A 15,876-nucleotide genomic window follows, 5' to 3' on the forward strand; every position below is an offset into this window, starting at 1 on the left:
GTTCAGACAGAAGACGAACGATTCGTATCAACTGGCACATCAATTGATGAGTGTCAGATTGTCTGGCCAGTTTCAAAAATCTCTGTCTTTCAACTTTATCTTCAATATTATGCACTTGTGTGAGATGATTTGCCAGTCTTACGAGATGTTTTGCATGACAACCAGGGTAAGGACAGTTCTTTCGCATTCGTGGCATGGTATACCAAGTTGACCAACTTGATCTTCACCGTGATGGGACTTTTTGGTTGATTTCCTTTCAGTCAATCTCTCCACTCAGATCAATGCTTTCATAACATGAAACTGGCTTCCTTTTGAAAAATTTATCATAGATGATGTATGGCAGCACACACAAATACAGGAAGAACATAGGATTGGAGAAATCTCGATTATTGATGATCAGCTTCAAGAGTGTTTGCAGAATGAGACCCATCACGTCAAATGAGCCTTACTCTAAAATGGTACTAGCTTATACTAGAAAGGATGTTCTCATTTCTTGACAGAGGGAGGGCAAAATAAGGCCCGAGGGGCTGAGGGGCCTTCAAAGGGTCAAGACGGGTGGAGGGAGTCCATAAACAGGGAAAGTGTGATCTCATTCATCGACAAAGACCGATCTTCCTAGGTGGCCCTCGGGGCAATAGGGCCCATTTTTTGGCCTTCGGGGCAATGGGACACACACACACACACAAACGCACACACACACAAACACAAAACAACTACTTCCTCACTCAACAAAGGTTTACACATAAACATGCACATATAAATTCAAACAAACCTCAGAATCATTTAAAGTAAGCGAAATTGATGTCAGTTTATTACTTTACAAAAAGATTAATCAGGAACTTTTGTTTGGATCACATATAAGAAGTTTTTAAAGATGAAAGTTGACATCTACAGATTATTTGATCTCTCTCTCTCAAAAAACCCGAAAACAAATCCAAAGTCAATATTAAAGTTTCATGGAGTAAATGTACATTCTTATCTCTTTCATTTGCAAAATTTCATTTCAAAACTTCTTTCTCAAAAATTCAAACACGTACATTTCAAGACTTTAAAAATGAATGAAATTTACAACTCTAATAAACAGAATGATCAGATTTCTTTTTTTTCTTTAAATTGCCGAAACTACCTGTATACAAGATCACAAGTTGACATTTTTTGTTTTTGTTTTGTTTGAATAGGATTTATACAATAGATTCATTGATTGCTGAAACACGCGAGAATTGTGAAAACAGCTTCACTAAAATTCTTTACATTATTCTCCTAAAACAACTTGAAATGCAATACTAAAATACAACGAGTTCATGCCTAAGTATAAACATTTACAATTCTTAAATTTTCTTTAAATGAGATCTTTAAAACCTCTTGAATTGCAAAATACAATACCTGACAAAGCATTCAAAACTAGTTTGATAACACAATGTTTTGAAATACTAGAAAACATTTGCCAAATATTTAGTGACATTCATTAATTGATATTTCTTGGGGGGGGGGGAGGGTTTCAAATACAATGTACAGTTTAATAACCGTAGGGAAGAGTTTTGTAATTTCCAATCAGAGCCCTTTTATCATAAACTAGGGCATACTTTTTACTTTCGCTTTTGGATACTACATTACATCCAACACGTCGGATTTTGACGGGGTCATTCACGGTGATGGTTGATGTTGGACAGGTGGTGACAAGACGAGTGATGGCATCAAAGTTGACGTCTAAGCTGTTGCGGTAATTTAAGGTGATTCCCCTGACTTTACACAGAGTGGTGTTACCTTTCCTGTCGGGCTGTGCTAGACAGAAGGCGTAGTTTTTTGCTCCCCCTGACACGAACTTGGTGATGAAATTGCTGGGAGGATCCAGTTCGTTGGTGAGATCACCCAAGTAATCACCAAGAGGTGGTTCGTACTGGTCTGGTTTGCTTACAAAGATGACTGAATCAGTGTCAAAGTGCAAGACCCGTTCACCATTGGCCTCAAGGAGATCATACAACTTCTGACTAGCATATGCAGCGGTAAATGCAGCAATGACAACATTGGTGTTGACAGCCCCCTCAACACATCATCGAAGTGTATGTTGAACAGCAACCATGTCGTCATTGACGAAAGACAAGTTGTTGACAATGTGTTGTTCACTTGTAAGCAGGCGGAAGAGTTCTGCAGGTTCTTTGATATACTGCAGCTGTGGAAAGTTGTTGCGTTGTGCAAACTTGCCCCACATAGAATTCATCATTAGTTTTGCCAACGCTCGTTAGCCTGGATTTTGGTGAATCTTCGTCTTGTCAAGAAGGATTCCCTCTCTGTCATAGTACTCACGGATGTACCGATCTTGGTCATCTTCTGTCTGACACCATGAAGGCCAACCACTACTCTCTTGTTTCAACTTTAAGAAAGTGTTGATGTAATCAGTAAAGAGCCCACCTGTGTGCGATTCTCTGTTGTACACTTCTCTTTCTCTGTAGTGCCATACCTCAAACACTTTGATGATCTTGTACCCCTTCTCGACAGCTTTGGCTAATTCAGGTGTTGTCCAAGTTCCCACGAAGGACCGTTGTTCGTCATATGCTCACATGGTGACTGTGTTTGGTGTCAGCACAACTTCTGCAAAGGGGAAACATCAGCTTCTTTTCCACTCGGAGGGGGAGAACAGGAAAGTAGAGTTTTCGAGGAGGCAGAACTCGACATTTCGCCAGACCAAAGTATGATTGAACGGGGAGTACAATGTTCCTGGTGCGGACTACTGGATGTTTGATAGGGTACTTACAGTACTTGTTGACGTAGGGGTAGAGGCTTGTGAAATCCACGTAGTGAATTTCTTCATCATCAACACATTTGTGGTATAGTGGCATTGGTTCTACCGCCAAAGAATGCATCTCGTGGATGAAGGGGCTCCTGTAGGTCAAGTGACTTGACGAATTCTTGCAGTTCTTGGTTTTCATGAATTTCTTTCTTGAAGTCACACTCCAACTTTTCGATCACTCTAAAGCCATGGCAACGTAGAAATCGCATCTTATCTTGGTACTTTGGTAAAGGTCTGCCATCGTCTTCTCGACTTTAGTGTTGACAATGTCATGGTCTTCATAGCATCGAGGACAGCCATGGTAGCAGCAACCGTGCATCTCATACTACTGTGTTGCTTTCTTCGTCATAACCATCTACCCAATAGCGGTCAATTTTCTTCTCACCTCCATTGTGGACGTGTTGGATGTTGACATCATTCTTGAATGTAATCCATTCTAACCACTGCAATGCAATGACAGATTGATTTCTTCGTTGGATGTAACCATGGTCTGGAATGACCCCGATGGTATCTTTCTTGAGAAAATTCTTGCGTAAAACGACATTGCAGGCTGATGCGATGGTCACACAATCTCTGAACGGATCTACACCATTCTGTTGTTTGAACATGTCTTGAAATTTCAAACAACTTCTCCTCAGGATGTCTACATCACTTCTGCAGTAGTCTTCAAGCTCTTGTCTCAGGTTGAAAGGATGGTTTTCAATCTTTCGTCTTCATACCACTTTAGGAATTTCTCTCTCGCATGCTGTTTCATGCCATCAGGGCCGTAGTATCTGGAATCTGGGAGAGGACAGATGTAATCTTGATTCTCTGCTGTGTTGAAGAAATGGGGGAAGTAGCCTTTGTGCAGTTCATTCAGCTCAAACATGTCAGGAAGTTGAGCCAAAGCCACAGGTAGGAAATTATAAGAGTCAATGAACTTGATGTTTAAGTGGGGGATGTAGATGCGCATGATTTTGGTTCCATTGATGATGACTTCAGGTTGAACGTTGTTCTCATGGCAGTATTGCAGTATGAATTGTCCGTCATAACCTTGTAGATTGTGTGCGATGAAAGTACTGACGGCGTTTTCTTCTGTGAGGGCCCAATCGCAAAACTCTTGCTTGGTGTTGGGACCATAGAACACCTGCTCTGAACATGACTCGGACTGGACAATGCACAAGTTGGGTACATGGACGCCCTCATCTTGGGTACATTCAAAGTCAAAGAAATAGTACTTCATCTCTTCTTCACTGCCTTCTTCTTCTCCTTCTTCAGCTTCAAAGTCGAATAAGTCAACATCATCGTCATGACTACTATCTCTAGTGGACTTCTTCTTCTTTTTAACTGGATGGGCTGGATGTAGCATAAATGACACTGTCTTGGTACTGTTTACATACTCTGCAGTATTTTTCACCACAATTGTGGTCATTATCTTTTTTTCGTTTTCCCATTGATGGTAACACCACACAATTGCAGCGACGAATGATTTGACATGTTGCATATTGAGCGAGGGGACCATGTGTTTTATGTTGTTGAAGCATTGTTGACCTCGAAAGTAGCGATGACAATCTTGGCAGTAGACCTGATTATCTGTTGCTGGACATACAGATGGAACATAGCAACACTTGCAGAAAACTTCACAGATGTGATCATGTTTTTTTGGTACCCTTTGTGACAGTGATGACAGTAATAGTTTCTCTGTAGAAATGCGGGCATTGATGTGATGACATCATAGTGATTGTTATGATGGTACAGGTAAATATTGTGTTCAGCGGCGGCCTTTCCCTGATAAGCAAGTGAACCCGACGTCTCATCTGAAATAACATGGATTCGATAGGATGGAAGGACAGCTTGTAATTTGTCAAGTTCTTCATGTCCGCATGGCCCTGGTGAAATACCTGCTTTGGCCATGAGATTGGATGCACGTATTGTCTGCTCTTGTCGTCCCGTTCGCACATTGTCCCATCCTGGATCACTGTTACGGTTGATGTGGGCAGTTGCTGTCACTATTGCTCGTGCACAGCATAATTCATCGGTGTTAGTGATGCGAATGATACTTCTCATCAGTCGGAGGCGACGGGCTATGTTGACAGGTCTCCATCCCCACGTCTTTCCCGTCCCAACAGGCATGTGCACATGAATGAAGTTGATATGAACACTGTCATCTAGGGTGAATTCTTCATAGGACTGCAGTACACGTTCAATTTCGCCCAACACTCTGTCCACAGTCAGTTCTTGAACAGGGGAAAAAGGTAACCAGATTTGATAGGGAAGGGACGAACTTTCAAGTGTAATGCGTACTCTGTCCCTGGGAGAGATGCCATGGGTGAGTCGGCTAATAATACTCTCAAAGACATCTTGTAGCACCACCATCACTTGCACGAAACCACGCACCGGTTGGATGTCATTGAATTGTATCTCGTAGTCATGAGCTGTAGCATTGAATTTCTTCACTTGTCGTTCACGGACACGTATGATGCTGTAATACTTTGCGCCGCTGTCTTCATCTGATGGCGAATCTTCTGACGGCAGGTCATCAGTTGACCCCCGCCAATCTGACGTGTTGGATGTGATGAGGGGGAAGAACTTTGTGTGGAAGGCGGATGATTATTTAAGAGGAGGGCCTGCCATTTGGTATTAAATTCTTGGGTATTCATGGGGACAGAAGAATTGGATGAACGCTGAGTATCTTGAATATTTGAGGGGGAATGAGGAATGTAGGAGTGTAGGAGGTCTTTTAATTTTACATTGAAATCCTGTGTGGCAATATTATCCTCGCTTTCTGTGATTTGGCTATGATCACTATAACAACTATAAATATCTTCGCTTTGACAACTAGAACTATCACTATAATGACTATCAGTACTATCACTATCACTATCATGGGAACTATGACTGTCACTGCTATGAGAATTATAACTACTGCTACTATTACAACTGCTATGAGAATTACAACTACTACTACTACTACCAGTTAATGTTGATGTTGATGTTGACCCACAGTACCGTTTTCTTCGCTGCTGTTGGTTTCTTCTCCCCATGGAAAATCCCATGTTTTCTTGACCATGACAAGATTTCTTCTGAGTTTGATGTACTGCTTTCTGGGTTTATGCGGAATTCGTCTATAAAAAAAATTATCAGAAAAATATTACTTTGGCAGAAAAGGCACAGCAATCATGAATACTGATTTTCTAACATTACTGTTTTGTTCAGTAAATATATAATACAAGTTTGTCAAGAAATAAAATTGGCTGTTTTTTAACCTATTTCTTTTTCTATTATTACTTTTTAATCATTAAATATATAATGTAGAGTTGTCAAGGAATACAATTGCTGTTTTTCCCTATTTCTTTTAATGAATGAATGAAAATAAAATTTTAACTTACGGAAATTGATTGAGACCACCACCATCCTCCTCCTCCTCCTCATCATCATATATCATGCATTTACTGAGGTCCTAGAATAGAATAAATGTAATCACACTCAGTATGATATACAAAGCTTTTAAAAAAAAATATGATTTTTTTTTCTCCTATACTTTTCCTCTTTAGAAACACATACACACAAAATAATACAAAGAGCAATCAGAACAAAACATATTTTGTTTACTCAAAACAGTTGGATTGAACCCCAACTTGAGTTATATGTACGGTCTGCAGAGGTCAACGCATGATGAAACCATAAACAAACGTGCACTGTGTATATCCGTGCAGGCGAGAGCCCTGTTCAGTGCATAACGACGATTTCCAATGAAACACGTCTGAAGAGATTTCAAAGACCGATCGACAAAATTTATTGATCTGTTAAAATGTCTATGCGTAGTTTACGAACACACTACCATTACAGAACTCCCTGTGATCATGTCCGGACGCACACTGAGTAACTATCGATCAGAAATTTACACCAAAGTTGAACTCTCCATACAATAACAAATCATGACCTGATCGAGGTCGCCTGTGCGCGCACACAGAAATTCTCGAGCACTGTACACTACGGTACTTCAACAGTTCAAATTCCAAGTTGTTTATAAACATATTCCTCGTGGTCCGGTGGAAGAGGTGATATTTTTTTAGTTAAATTACTATTTGCACAGCATACTCCAGACTTCGTTTTTTATTTATTTATTTATTTAGTTTAGTTTGGGGGGGGATCCCCGCTCAAAACAGAGCCAGATACGGGCGAGAAGGTTTGTCTGTTGCAGAACAAAAGACGGAATTTTACACTTCCCCCAGGGCCGGCCCAATACCCAAACAGCACGGCAATCTTTGACTGTCAATCAAAAATTTGCTACAAAGTTTCTGCATGGTAAGATCACGACCTGGTCGCACGACCTAATTTTGAGAAGGTCATATTTACGTGTGACTGGCTAATACAGTATTGCAAAAGATCATTGACCTCAACCCAGTCGACTGATCACGCATCGAGTGACGGGTCAATGGCACTATGGCTGATGACAAGATCGACAGAGTGCAATTCACGCACCATATACACCGCCACGCAGTGTTTACATGCACGGCGGCATCGAATTTGAAATGAAAATTCTATCCAACTTCAACTATTTTGCCTTTGGTTCTTTTTTTTACAGCGAGGAAAACGTTTCCGTGTAGGGGTAGGGGTAATCAGACAACACACGACAGAGTGCAATGCACGCACCGTATACACCGTTACGCAGTGTTTACATGCACTGATTTTGATCACGCACGGCACGGCGGCATCGAATTTGAAATGAAAATTCTGTCCAATTTCAACTATTTTGCCTTTGGTTCTCTGTACAGCGAGGAAAACGTTTCCGTATAGGGGTAGGGGTAATCAGACAACACAATAAATGTATTTGTAAATGTTACTTACATCATGATCATGATTTTTCGGCGATCCCAATACTGCCATTACTGGTTGTTGAACGGGTTGGTGGGACTCCGACAGAGGCGACTCGTTCTGTAGAAATGAAAAATGAAAAATTACATGAAATATTTTCCTTCAAAGGAATCCCTTCTCAATTTAAAAAAAAAGTTTACATCAAATATATAGGGAAAAAAAACGGACGTGAAATTAAATTATGTCAATTTGATTACATGCACATGCAGCACGGATTTGTCACTTCTAACACAACAGTACGGAACCCCAATCCCTGAAAAGAAATCACCGCAAAATAAAAAAAAATGAAAAGAAAATCGATTAAATAAACAGAAAAATAAATGAATAAATACTTACAGCATTTTCATAGTGTTGGTCTGCCAACGCAAATACTGCGTCCAATTGGGAATTTGTCAGCGAAGGTCATCCCACTCGGCGTCCATGGTTACATTCTGTAGAAATAAAATTTTAAAAATACACATAAGACAGATTTTCCTTGAAAGAAAGGGGTTTACGGTGATTACTGCGATCAGCAAATTAATATGTACACGAAGCACGTCTTTTCGATGAACATTTGGACTTTATATATTCTATTACTAATGAAGCTTAGCTAACAAAGACAAAAGCTACTATTTACCTTAAAAAGGGGCTGAGTTAACCTCCGTGTCAAAGGTCTTGAGTGCACCCAGAGTTCATAATTTGACCTCTATTTATAAACTTTGGGCGGATCATGTCCATATTTGCCAAGATTAAACCCTAAACGGAAACACTCATTGTCAAAGTCAACCCTAAAAGGAAACACTCTTTGATACAAAGTATCTGGATTTTTGGAACTCTGCCAGTGAACGATAAAATCTGTCAAATCTGGCCGCGCGCGCGAGGGACTAAAGGCTAAGGCAATGACGTAATGTTGTAAGCCTCACGCATGCTCAGACTGATCTATCGTCACACTCGTAACAGATCGATAAATACTTACACAGTGTTCATAGTGTTGGTATGCCGGGGCAAATTACATGACAGCCAACCAACTGAGACACATCAACACAGCCGAATGTCCGCCTGGAATGCCACGGCCCTGAAGGTACTCCATGTTTATATATAGTGTACAAATGAGGGCCCCTAGCATGTGAAATGAAGTACGTCTCCTCGGTGATGTGATGGCAAAAAAGACCCCCTAAGTTACCCAAGTGTTCTATATCTTCCCCCAAAAAGACCCCCTAACTTACCCAACGGTGCTATACTGTCCCCTTTACTACTTACAGTTTTTCATTCTATGTATTTGCATCTCGATTCATGTATCCTCATCAGTTTGTCTTGTGTATAATATGACATTTCATATGCCCAGGGGTACCTAAGAAAGTGTAGCTTTTGAATGAAAACGATAGCTTTGACACCGTGCAGGATAGCTTGGGTAGGGAAACGATAGTTGCTGGAATGGAATCCGTAAGTTTGGTCATCTAAAACGATAGCTTTGAACATATTTTGATGTTGAGGGCATAAAACAAGATGGCTGACAGCAAAAGCAGTGGTAGCGGCGGTAAATATTTTACCCGTTTTCGACAAAAAATCAGCAAGTTGTGTTGTGTAAGATGCTGCGTTCAGTGAGGTTCAGGTTCGATTACACCTCTGTAAAGTTTCCGCCCCCATTTTACAAAACTTGCAAAGAAATCTTCTTTCCCGTTTTCGAAGTGAACAAGCTATTAGGACGTCCTATTCTAATACATGTACATGGATTATGTTGTGATAGTGTATAAAAAGTGCTCGTGCATACATTGAGGTAGAGAAGATAACTATTCATCTTATCTGAAGCTAACTTTGAAATCTTGGTAAGTCTTAACTCTGGAAAACAGACATTGCCAACACTAACGACTACGTCTTTACACTATCATATACATTCTCTTCCCTGTACATGTATTAGAATAGGACGTCCTGATAGCCTGTTCACTTCGAAAACGGGAACAGTGATTTCTCTGCAAGTTTTGTAAAATGGGCGCAGAAACTTTACAAAAGTGTAATCGAGCCTGAACCTCACTGAACGCGGCATCTTACACAACAGAATTTGGTGATTTTGTTGAGAAAACGGGTAAAATACTTACCGCCGCTACCACTGCTTTTGCTGTCAGCCATCTTGTTTTACGCCATTAACATCAAAATATGTTCAAAGCTATCGTTTTAGATGACCAAACTTACGGATTCCATTCCACCAACTATCGTTTCCCTACCCAAGCTATCCAGCACGTTGTCAAAGCTATCATTTTATTCAAAAGCTACACTTTCTTAGGTACCCCTGATATGCTAGATATTTCATTCATATTTGGCTCTGGACATACTCCTGTAAATCTGCTTTGTGATTCCACTCAATAGAGCCATCGGGCAGTTATTTTTGTTATAAAATTTTTACTTATTAAAAGTTTACGAAGGTATGCCTTCCGTTCATAGTTTGCACAAATATTACAAAGTACTGTACCTGAAAATGTGACTTGAAATACCGATGACAATGCTATAAAAATATTTAGCCTACTGGCCGAAATTTAGGAAAGCGTTTGGATACAACAGGTAGAGTGACTTGTACAGGTTTTGATCACAGGATTTGTCATGCAAATTTATCAATTTTCCAGCTGCATTATTAATCGCCTTGCTAAGCAAGTAACCTGAGGTAAAAAATGTAAATATTTCAGCCAGATTGGCTGCTCCTAATTATTAAAACTTAATAAGGTGTATCTTTTGACTATTTTTTCAGAATTTTTTTTTAGTGGTCTCCCGTCACTTTCTACAGTGAACCCCTAAACTGTAATTTAATCCTAAGTATTTAGCATATCAACACAACCTATATGAGTATAATCTCGATTGGTATTGTTCGAAATTGTATTCAAGTCCGGACTAGAATTCATTTGTAAACAATAAACAATGATCACTACACATATACAAGCTGTGTTGACAAAAAGAATACTCGAAATTTCAGCATGACAAACGGATTAGGGTCAGACACCGTAGTTGATATACAGAAGCAGAATACTGAAAAACTTGCCACAAGTTACAGCTTATGTCCCTTCAATACCATCTGCTGACCACATTGTCACCTATTACAACCATATATTTATTATCAATATCAGCTGATATTTTTGAAACCGAACTCTGAGACTTTATTAAATGTTTATAAAATCAAATACTTAGGAAATGCAGATGTCTCTTTAATATCAACTAGGTTCGTTGATATGGAAAAGTGAGAAATTAACCGAAGGCATAAATGAAAAATTAAATATTAATGCCTCGACTTCCTTTTTCGCTCTACATGCACCAAGGTTTTCAATTCGACTTATTGTTTTATTTCATGTGCCATTTAGTAGAATCAACTGTGTTCGTGACTCTTGATGTAGTAGAATTCCGAAATAATTTAATTAGCTTCTAAACGACTACAATGCCAACCTATCCTAGGGTCTTGTAAGCGGATTTGCCTCACTTCTTCCTTACAATAACGGAATACAGGATTGCTTTGACTTTGAAAACCTGATTGGTTCAGTAAACTCAGTTTTCAAAAAACATCTAGACCATGATATTCCCAATGTCGCCACCATAATTGATGAACAAATTTCTATTGATATTGATATCAATAGTGTCAATAGAGAATTGCTTTGCATTAACACCAGCCAAGCTATTGGATGTGATGGCACTCCCAGTATATTTTTTAGGTAATATGCAAATGATATGAACTCGATATTACAATTACCATCTTATTAATTATGTCAATTAAAGGGAGATGTATCCTGACATTTGTAGACGTGCCAACATCATTCTGATTTTAGAATCAGGAAGTCGTTCAAAAGTTGAAAACTACAGACCTATTTCTATTTTACCTCGTGTAATCTTAAATCTTTGAAAAGATAGTTCACAGACAACTTTCATATCACGTTTCTAAAGTCGTATCTAGCAATAAGTGTGGCTTTGTTCCGGGCAGATCATGTGTCACAAATTTATCTAACGTTATGTAGGTCTCCTCTTAGTAATTTACAGCAAATCACAATGTGATATTATATACACTGATTTTGCTAAAGCATTCCATAGTATTAATCATCAATCACTGCTTTAAGTTGATATCTTTTGGTGTTCAGGGCACTTATCTGAAATGGTTCCATCTATCGATCATCATAATAGGCAAAACAGAGTGATTATAGAAAATGCCTTTTCTGAGTGGACACTTGTTGTTTCAGACTTTCACAGGGATCTCGCCTCGGTTCGCTTTTATTTGTTCTTTTCATTAATGGATATGTAATTACTTCGTGTCAGACCCGTTACGTTTTGCTGATGACATGAAGATTTATCGTATTATTGATTCCAATAATGACTCTTTAGCCGCAATCTGATATATATAGAATCGTCGGCTGGTCTGGCACTTGGTTAGGCTGCGTTCATAAATACTTGTGAGCGAGGTGGGCCAGGGGACTCGTGCTTGTTGTTTATTTGTGTCTGTTTGTTTGTTTGTGTGTATGTGTTTGTGTTTGTTTATTTGTTATTTTTAATAAAATAACAGCGAAAAGCTGTTTTGTTAATATTTGTCAATAAAGAGCAGTTTGTTTGTTTATGTATGTTTGTTTGTTTGTTTGTTTGTTTGTTTGTTGATACGTATTTCCAATGGTTAGGGTTAGGGTTAGGCTTGAGTTAGGGTTAGGGTTAGGGTTAGGCTTAAGTTAGGGTTAGGGTTAGGGTTAGGCTTAAGTTAGGGTTAGGGTTAGGGTTAGAGTTATTCACTCCCTCTATATATTGAGACAAGGGGAGCAAGTGGGATTCCAACATCTGTATTTTCAAGTCAAGAAAAACACACCAAATAAACGCCAGACAATTGAAATATTGGGTTCGTGGTTGCATCATGTCCTGTACTTACCACACCTATCCTTTAATTCGATGGAAAGGGCAAAAATCGGCGATATTTAGCATCTTTCTCCTTTGATTCGTACAGTTTGTACGGCAAAACGTAAGTGTCACACTTTGGCGGGTTAGTACGTCAGAGAAATTCAAATCGGACCAATCAGGCAGCTTGTTAGACTCACAACACTACGCGAACGCCAGTTCTCAAGCGACTATACCACAGCAAGATGCAGTCGTGCCTGTGACTAATACGTGTTCGCAGATAACGAGAATGCAACAAAAAAGTAGTTGAGTCACTGTTCATGACAACGGATCATACTTTAAAATAATAAAGAAACCATTAAAAGATGTTAAAACATTGGGAAACTCGAGTTCCCTTGACAGCAACGTAAGGAAAATGACACGTTTTCTTTGACCCTGCTCACCCCGTCGCCTAAATAGAATAGTCTCACACACGTTCGCCATGGTTTATTTTCATTGACGGCCACGATCTATGTTTTCATCTTCTGCTTTTGTTTGAAGCAATTATCCTTTCATTTGTGAAGCCTTTTTCCTGGCGACTATTACAATCACTGCTATGTTGTTGTTTTCACAAGATGTATACGGTTTGATACAGGAATATTGAGTTGCCTTTCCGTGTAGGCAATATACATGCCATGCCAGTTCACATTTACACTCAGATCAGCAGCATACATGTACATGACGTCTTTGTTTCAAGTTTGGGGTTTTTTCGACGCTGAAATTTTACCAAAATGTCACTTCTGTATTCAGAGATTGTGTAATCAATACCTTTGGATAAAGATGATTTGGAAAGCGATAGACACATCCAGAGGAGTTGAAAAAATCGTGCATAAAATTAGTAAAAGTTAAGCGTCCGTGGCAGATGCTCGAGCCCCTCCCATAGTTTTTACCACCGTTCAGTGTTGCCGAACCGGGGGCTTATAGTCACAGGCGCTCCCTAGCTGGTCGTCTGCTAAGTAGCTCGATTTTCGGATCGATCTATTGATCCGTAGGCGATATGCCCGCCACTGCAACCTAAGGTTGCAGTGGCGGGCATATCGACTACGGGATCAATAGATCGATCCGAAAATCGATCTACTTAGGGGCAACGTCAAAAGTTCAATGAAGGATAAAAAACTTAATTCTTTTAGTTTGGGGGTGGAGGTGGGGGGTTTTGACCTAAAAAAGTTTCTATCCTACAAATCGATTTAAGGTAAAAATTTTCAGGGGAATGAATATTTTGAAAAAATAGAGCAGAAATGCACACTTTCGTGTTGAATCCAGCGGAGGGAGTTGTTTTAACACAGTGCAGAGCTGCACCTGGCCTAGTTAGTGTAAACAATGCAGGCTGTTGGCTTCTGTTGCACCATAGACGGTAGTTTCTCTACTGTTTCTGGTTGCACTCGGAATTTATTTTTAATTATATCTTGCTACATTTCTGGTGCATGTGTAGTCCGCCTGAATGGAGCAGTGTGAACTGAGTTGTTACAACCACCAGGACAGATGAGATAGTTTTTATGCCTCTGGAAGGAGAAACCTGGACTTTATTGTTGTTGTTCTTGTTCATTCATTGATAAACTTCAAGTTTGTTGTTAGTATGTTGTATTTACATTGGATGAAACACAAAGTGTGTTCCCAATCTTAAGCCCCACTAGCTGTATCTTTTAGCATTATTTTTATGATTTTACTTTCAAACTAAAATAAGTTTGTGACAATGTAGTCATTTAGGTCTGTGTACACACTGCTGGGGCTATATATGCAATTTTGAACAAGATAAAGATTACACTGCGATTAAATGTTCGCCCAAACATTAAATCACAGCCCCATGCAGAAAAGCTAAAACCCTTGATACTATGCATATCTGCATTTAAATCTTCATATAAACTGCACAGAGTAGTCAATGTAATGCATAGGGGTGAATGTTTTCAACTATGACATTGTATGTTCTGATTCTTTTTAATATTACCAATTTTTGAAAATGCCAGGAAATCAAAATGACCGTTAATAAATTTTATTTACATGTCAAATGTTTCTGAAAGGAATGGTTTCCTAATGCAGTAAAAGCTCATATCTCTTCAGAGGGTAGAATTCAGAGAGGAAAGAATAGGTAGATAATTTGACGTCAACAAATTTCAAGAGTTACAGCTAGTGGGGCTTTAACGATGCGTTACTTTATTTCACCTCTAAATTGACTGATCCTTAGCTTCGCTTTACATAGAAAGAGCCTGGCAACAGGTTCAATATAAGTCAATTAAGTTTCTAAGGGGGATGGGGGGGGGGGGGGGTTTGGGGGAAACTAAGGGAATTAAGTTTTTTATCCTACATTGAACTTTTGACGTCGCCCCTTAGCAGACGACAGCTAAGGAGCGCCTGTGCTTATGTATACTCCGGACGAGTACTGTATTGTTCGTAGTTGGAAGGTTACTGCCCGTAGTTTACTTTCGATAGCTAGAAAACTATCAGAATTGAACGATTACCAAGAACAACTTTTCCAGCCGCGGAAATTCAACCGTGGCGACGTCTCTCTGTATTTGTTTACTTCCGGGTTTACGCTCATGTTTTTGCATTTACCACCATAGGCTCGTATATCTCACGAACTGATTGGAAAAGAGTGCGTTCCGCACAGATGTATAGTTGAAGTACTCTAGTGGAATCTTCTTCTCATAAGACAAAAGTGAATGTTGCGGCATACAAAGTTGTGTCGACGATTCGTAAAGGGAAAATGAACATGGCAAAATGCGCCAAAGTAAAATCATCCTGGTTCGAGCCCCACAACGGTAACGTCCCCAGTTCGGGCCAAGGCAGGGCTAACAAGCTGCCTGATTGGTCCAATTTGAATTTCAGTGTGACGTACTAACCCGCCAAAGTGTGACACTTACGTTTTGCCGTACAAACTGTACGAATCAAAGGAGAAAGATGCTAAATATCGCCGATTTTTGCCCTTTCCATCGAATTAAAGGATAGGTGTGGTAAGTACAGGACATGATGCTGCCACAAATCCAATATTTCAATTGTCTGGTGTTTATTTGGTGTGTTTTTCTTGACTTGAAAATACAGATGTTGGAATCCCACTTGCTCCCCTTGTCTCAATATATAGAGGGAGTGAATAACTCTAACCCTAACCCTAACCCTAACTTAAGCCTAACCCTAACCCTAACCCTAACTTAAGCCTAACCCTAACCCTAACCCTAACTCAAGCCTAACCCTAACCCTAACCATTGGAAATACGTATCAACAAACAAACAAACAAACAAATACATAAACAAACAAACTGCTCTTTATTGACAAATATTAACAAAACAGCTTTTCGCTGTTATTTTATTAAAAATAACAAATAAACAAACACAAACACACACACACAAACAAACAGACACAGACACAAATAAACA

The 15,876-nt window shown here is 39.4% G+C and overlaps 2 protein-coding genes across 5 annotated transcripts in view; one reads left to right on the plus strand and one right to left on the minus strand.

Moving 5' to 3' along the window:
- The window catches only part of LOC139139198 (uncharacterized), a 120,081-nt gene that overhangs the window by 43,620 nt on the left and 60,585 nt on the right, over positions 1-15,876 (plus strand). The gene's annotated exons all lie outside the window — the stretch shown is intronic.
- LOC139139196 (uncharacterized) lies at positions 1,173-8,062 on the minus strand. 2 transcript variants are annotated; one of them, XM_070708021.1, is made up of 4 exons: positions 7,982-8,062; positions 7,619-7,705; positions 6,157-6,227; positions 1,173-5,892 (listed from the first exon to the last, which is right to left on the minus strand). In XM_070708021.1, exon 4 carries the CDS (start codon positions 4,287-4,289, stop codon positions 3,468-3,470), a length of 822 nt encoding a protein of 273 aa, XP_070564122.1. In that variant the 5' UTR covers positions 4,290-5,892; positions 6,157-6,227; positions 7,619-7,705; positions 7,982-8,062; the 3' UTR covers positions 1,173-3,467. The 2 variants fall into 2 exon arrangements, with proteins under 2 accessions (XP_070564122.1, XP_070564123.1); XM_070708022.1 differs by having other exon boundaries at positions 7,982-8,060.

Source organism: Ptychodera flava, chromosome 8 (assembly GCF_041260155.1).
Source record: "Ptychodera flava strain L36383 chromosome 8, AS_Pfla_20210202, whole genome shotgun sequence".
NCBI classification, from domain to species: domain Eukaryota; kingdom Metazoa; phylum Hemichordata; class Enteropneusta; family Ptychoderidae; genus Ptychodera; species Ptychodera flava.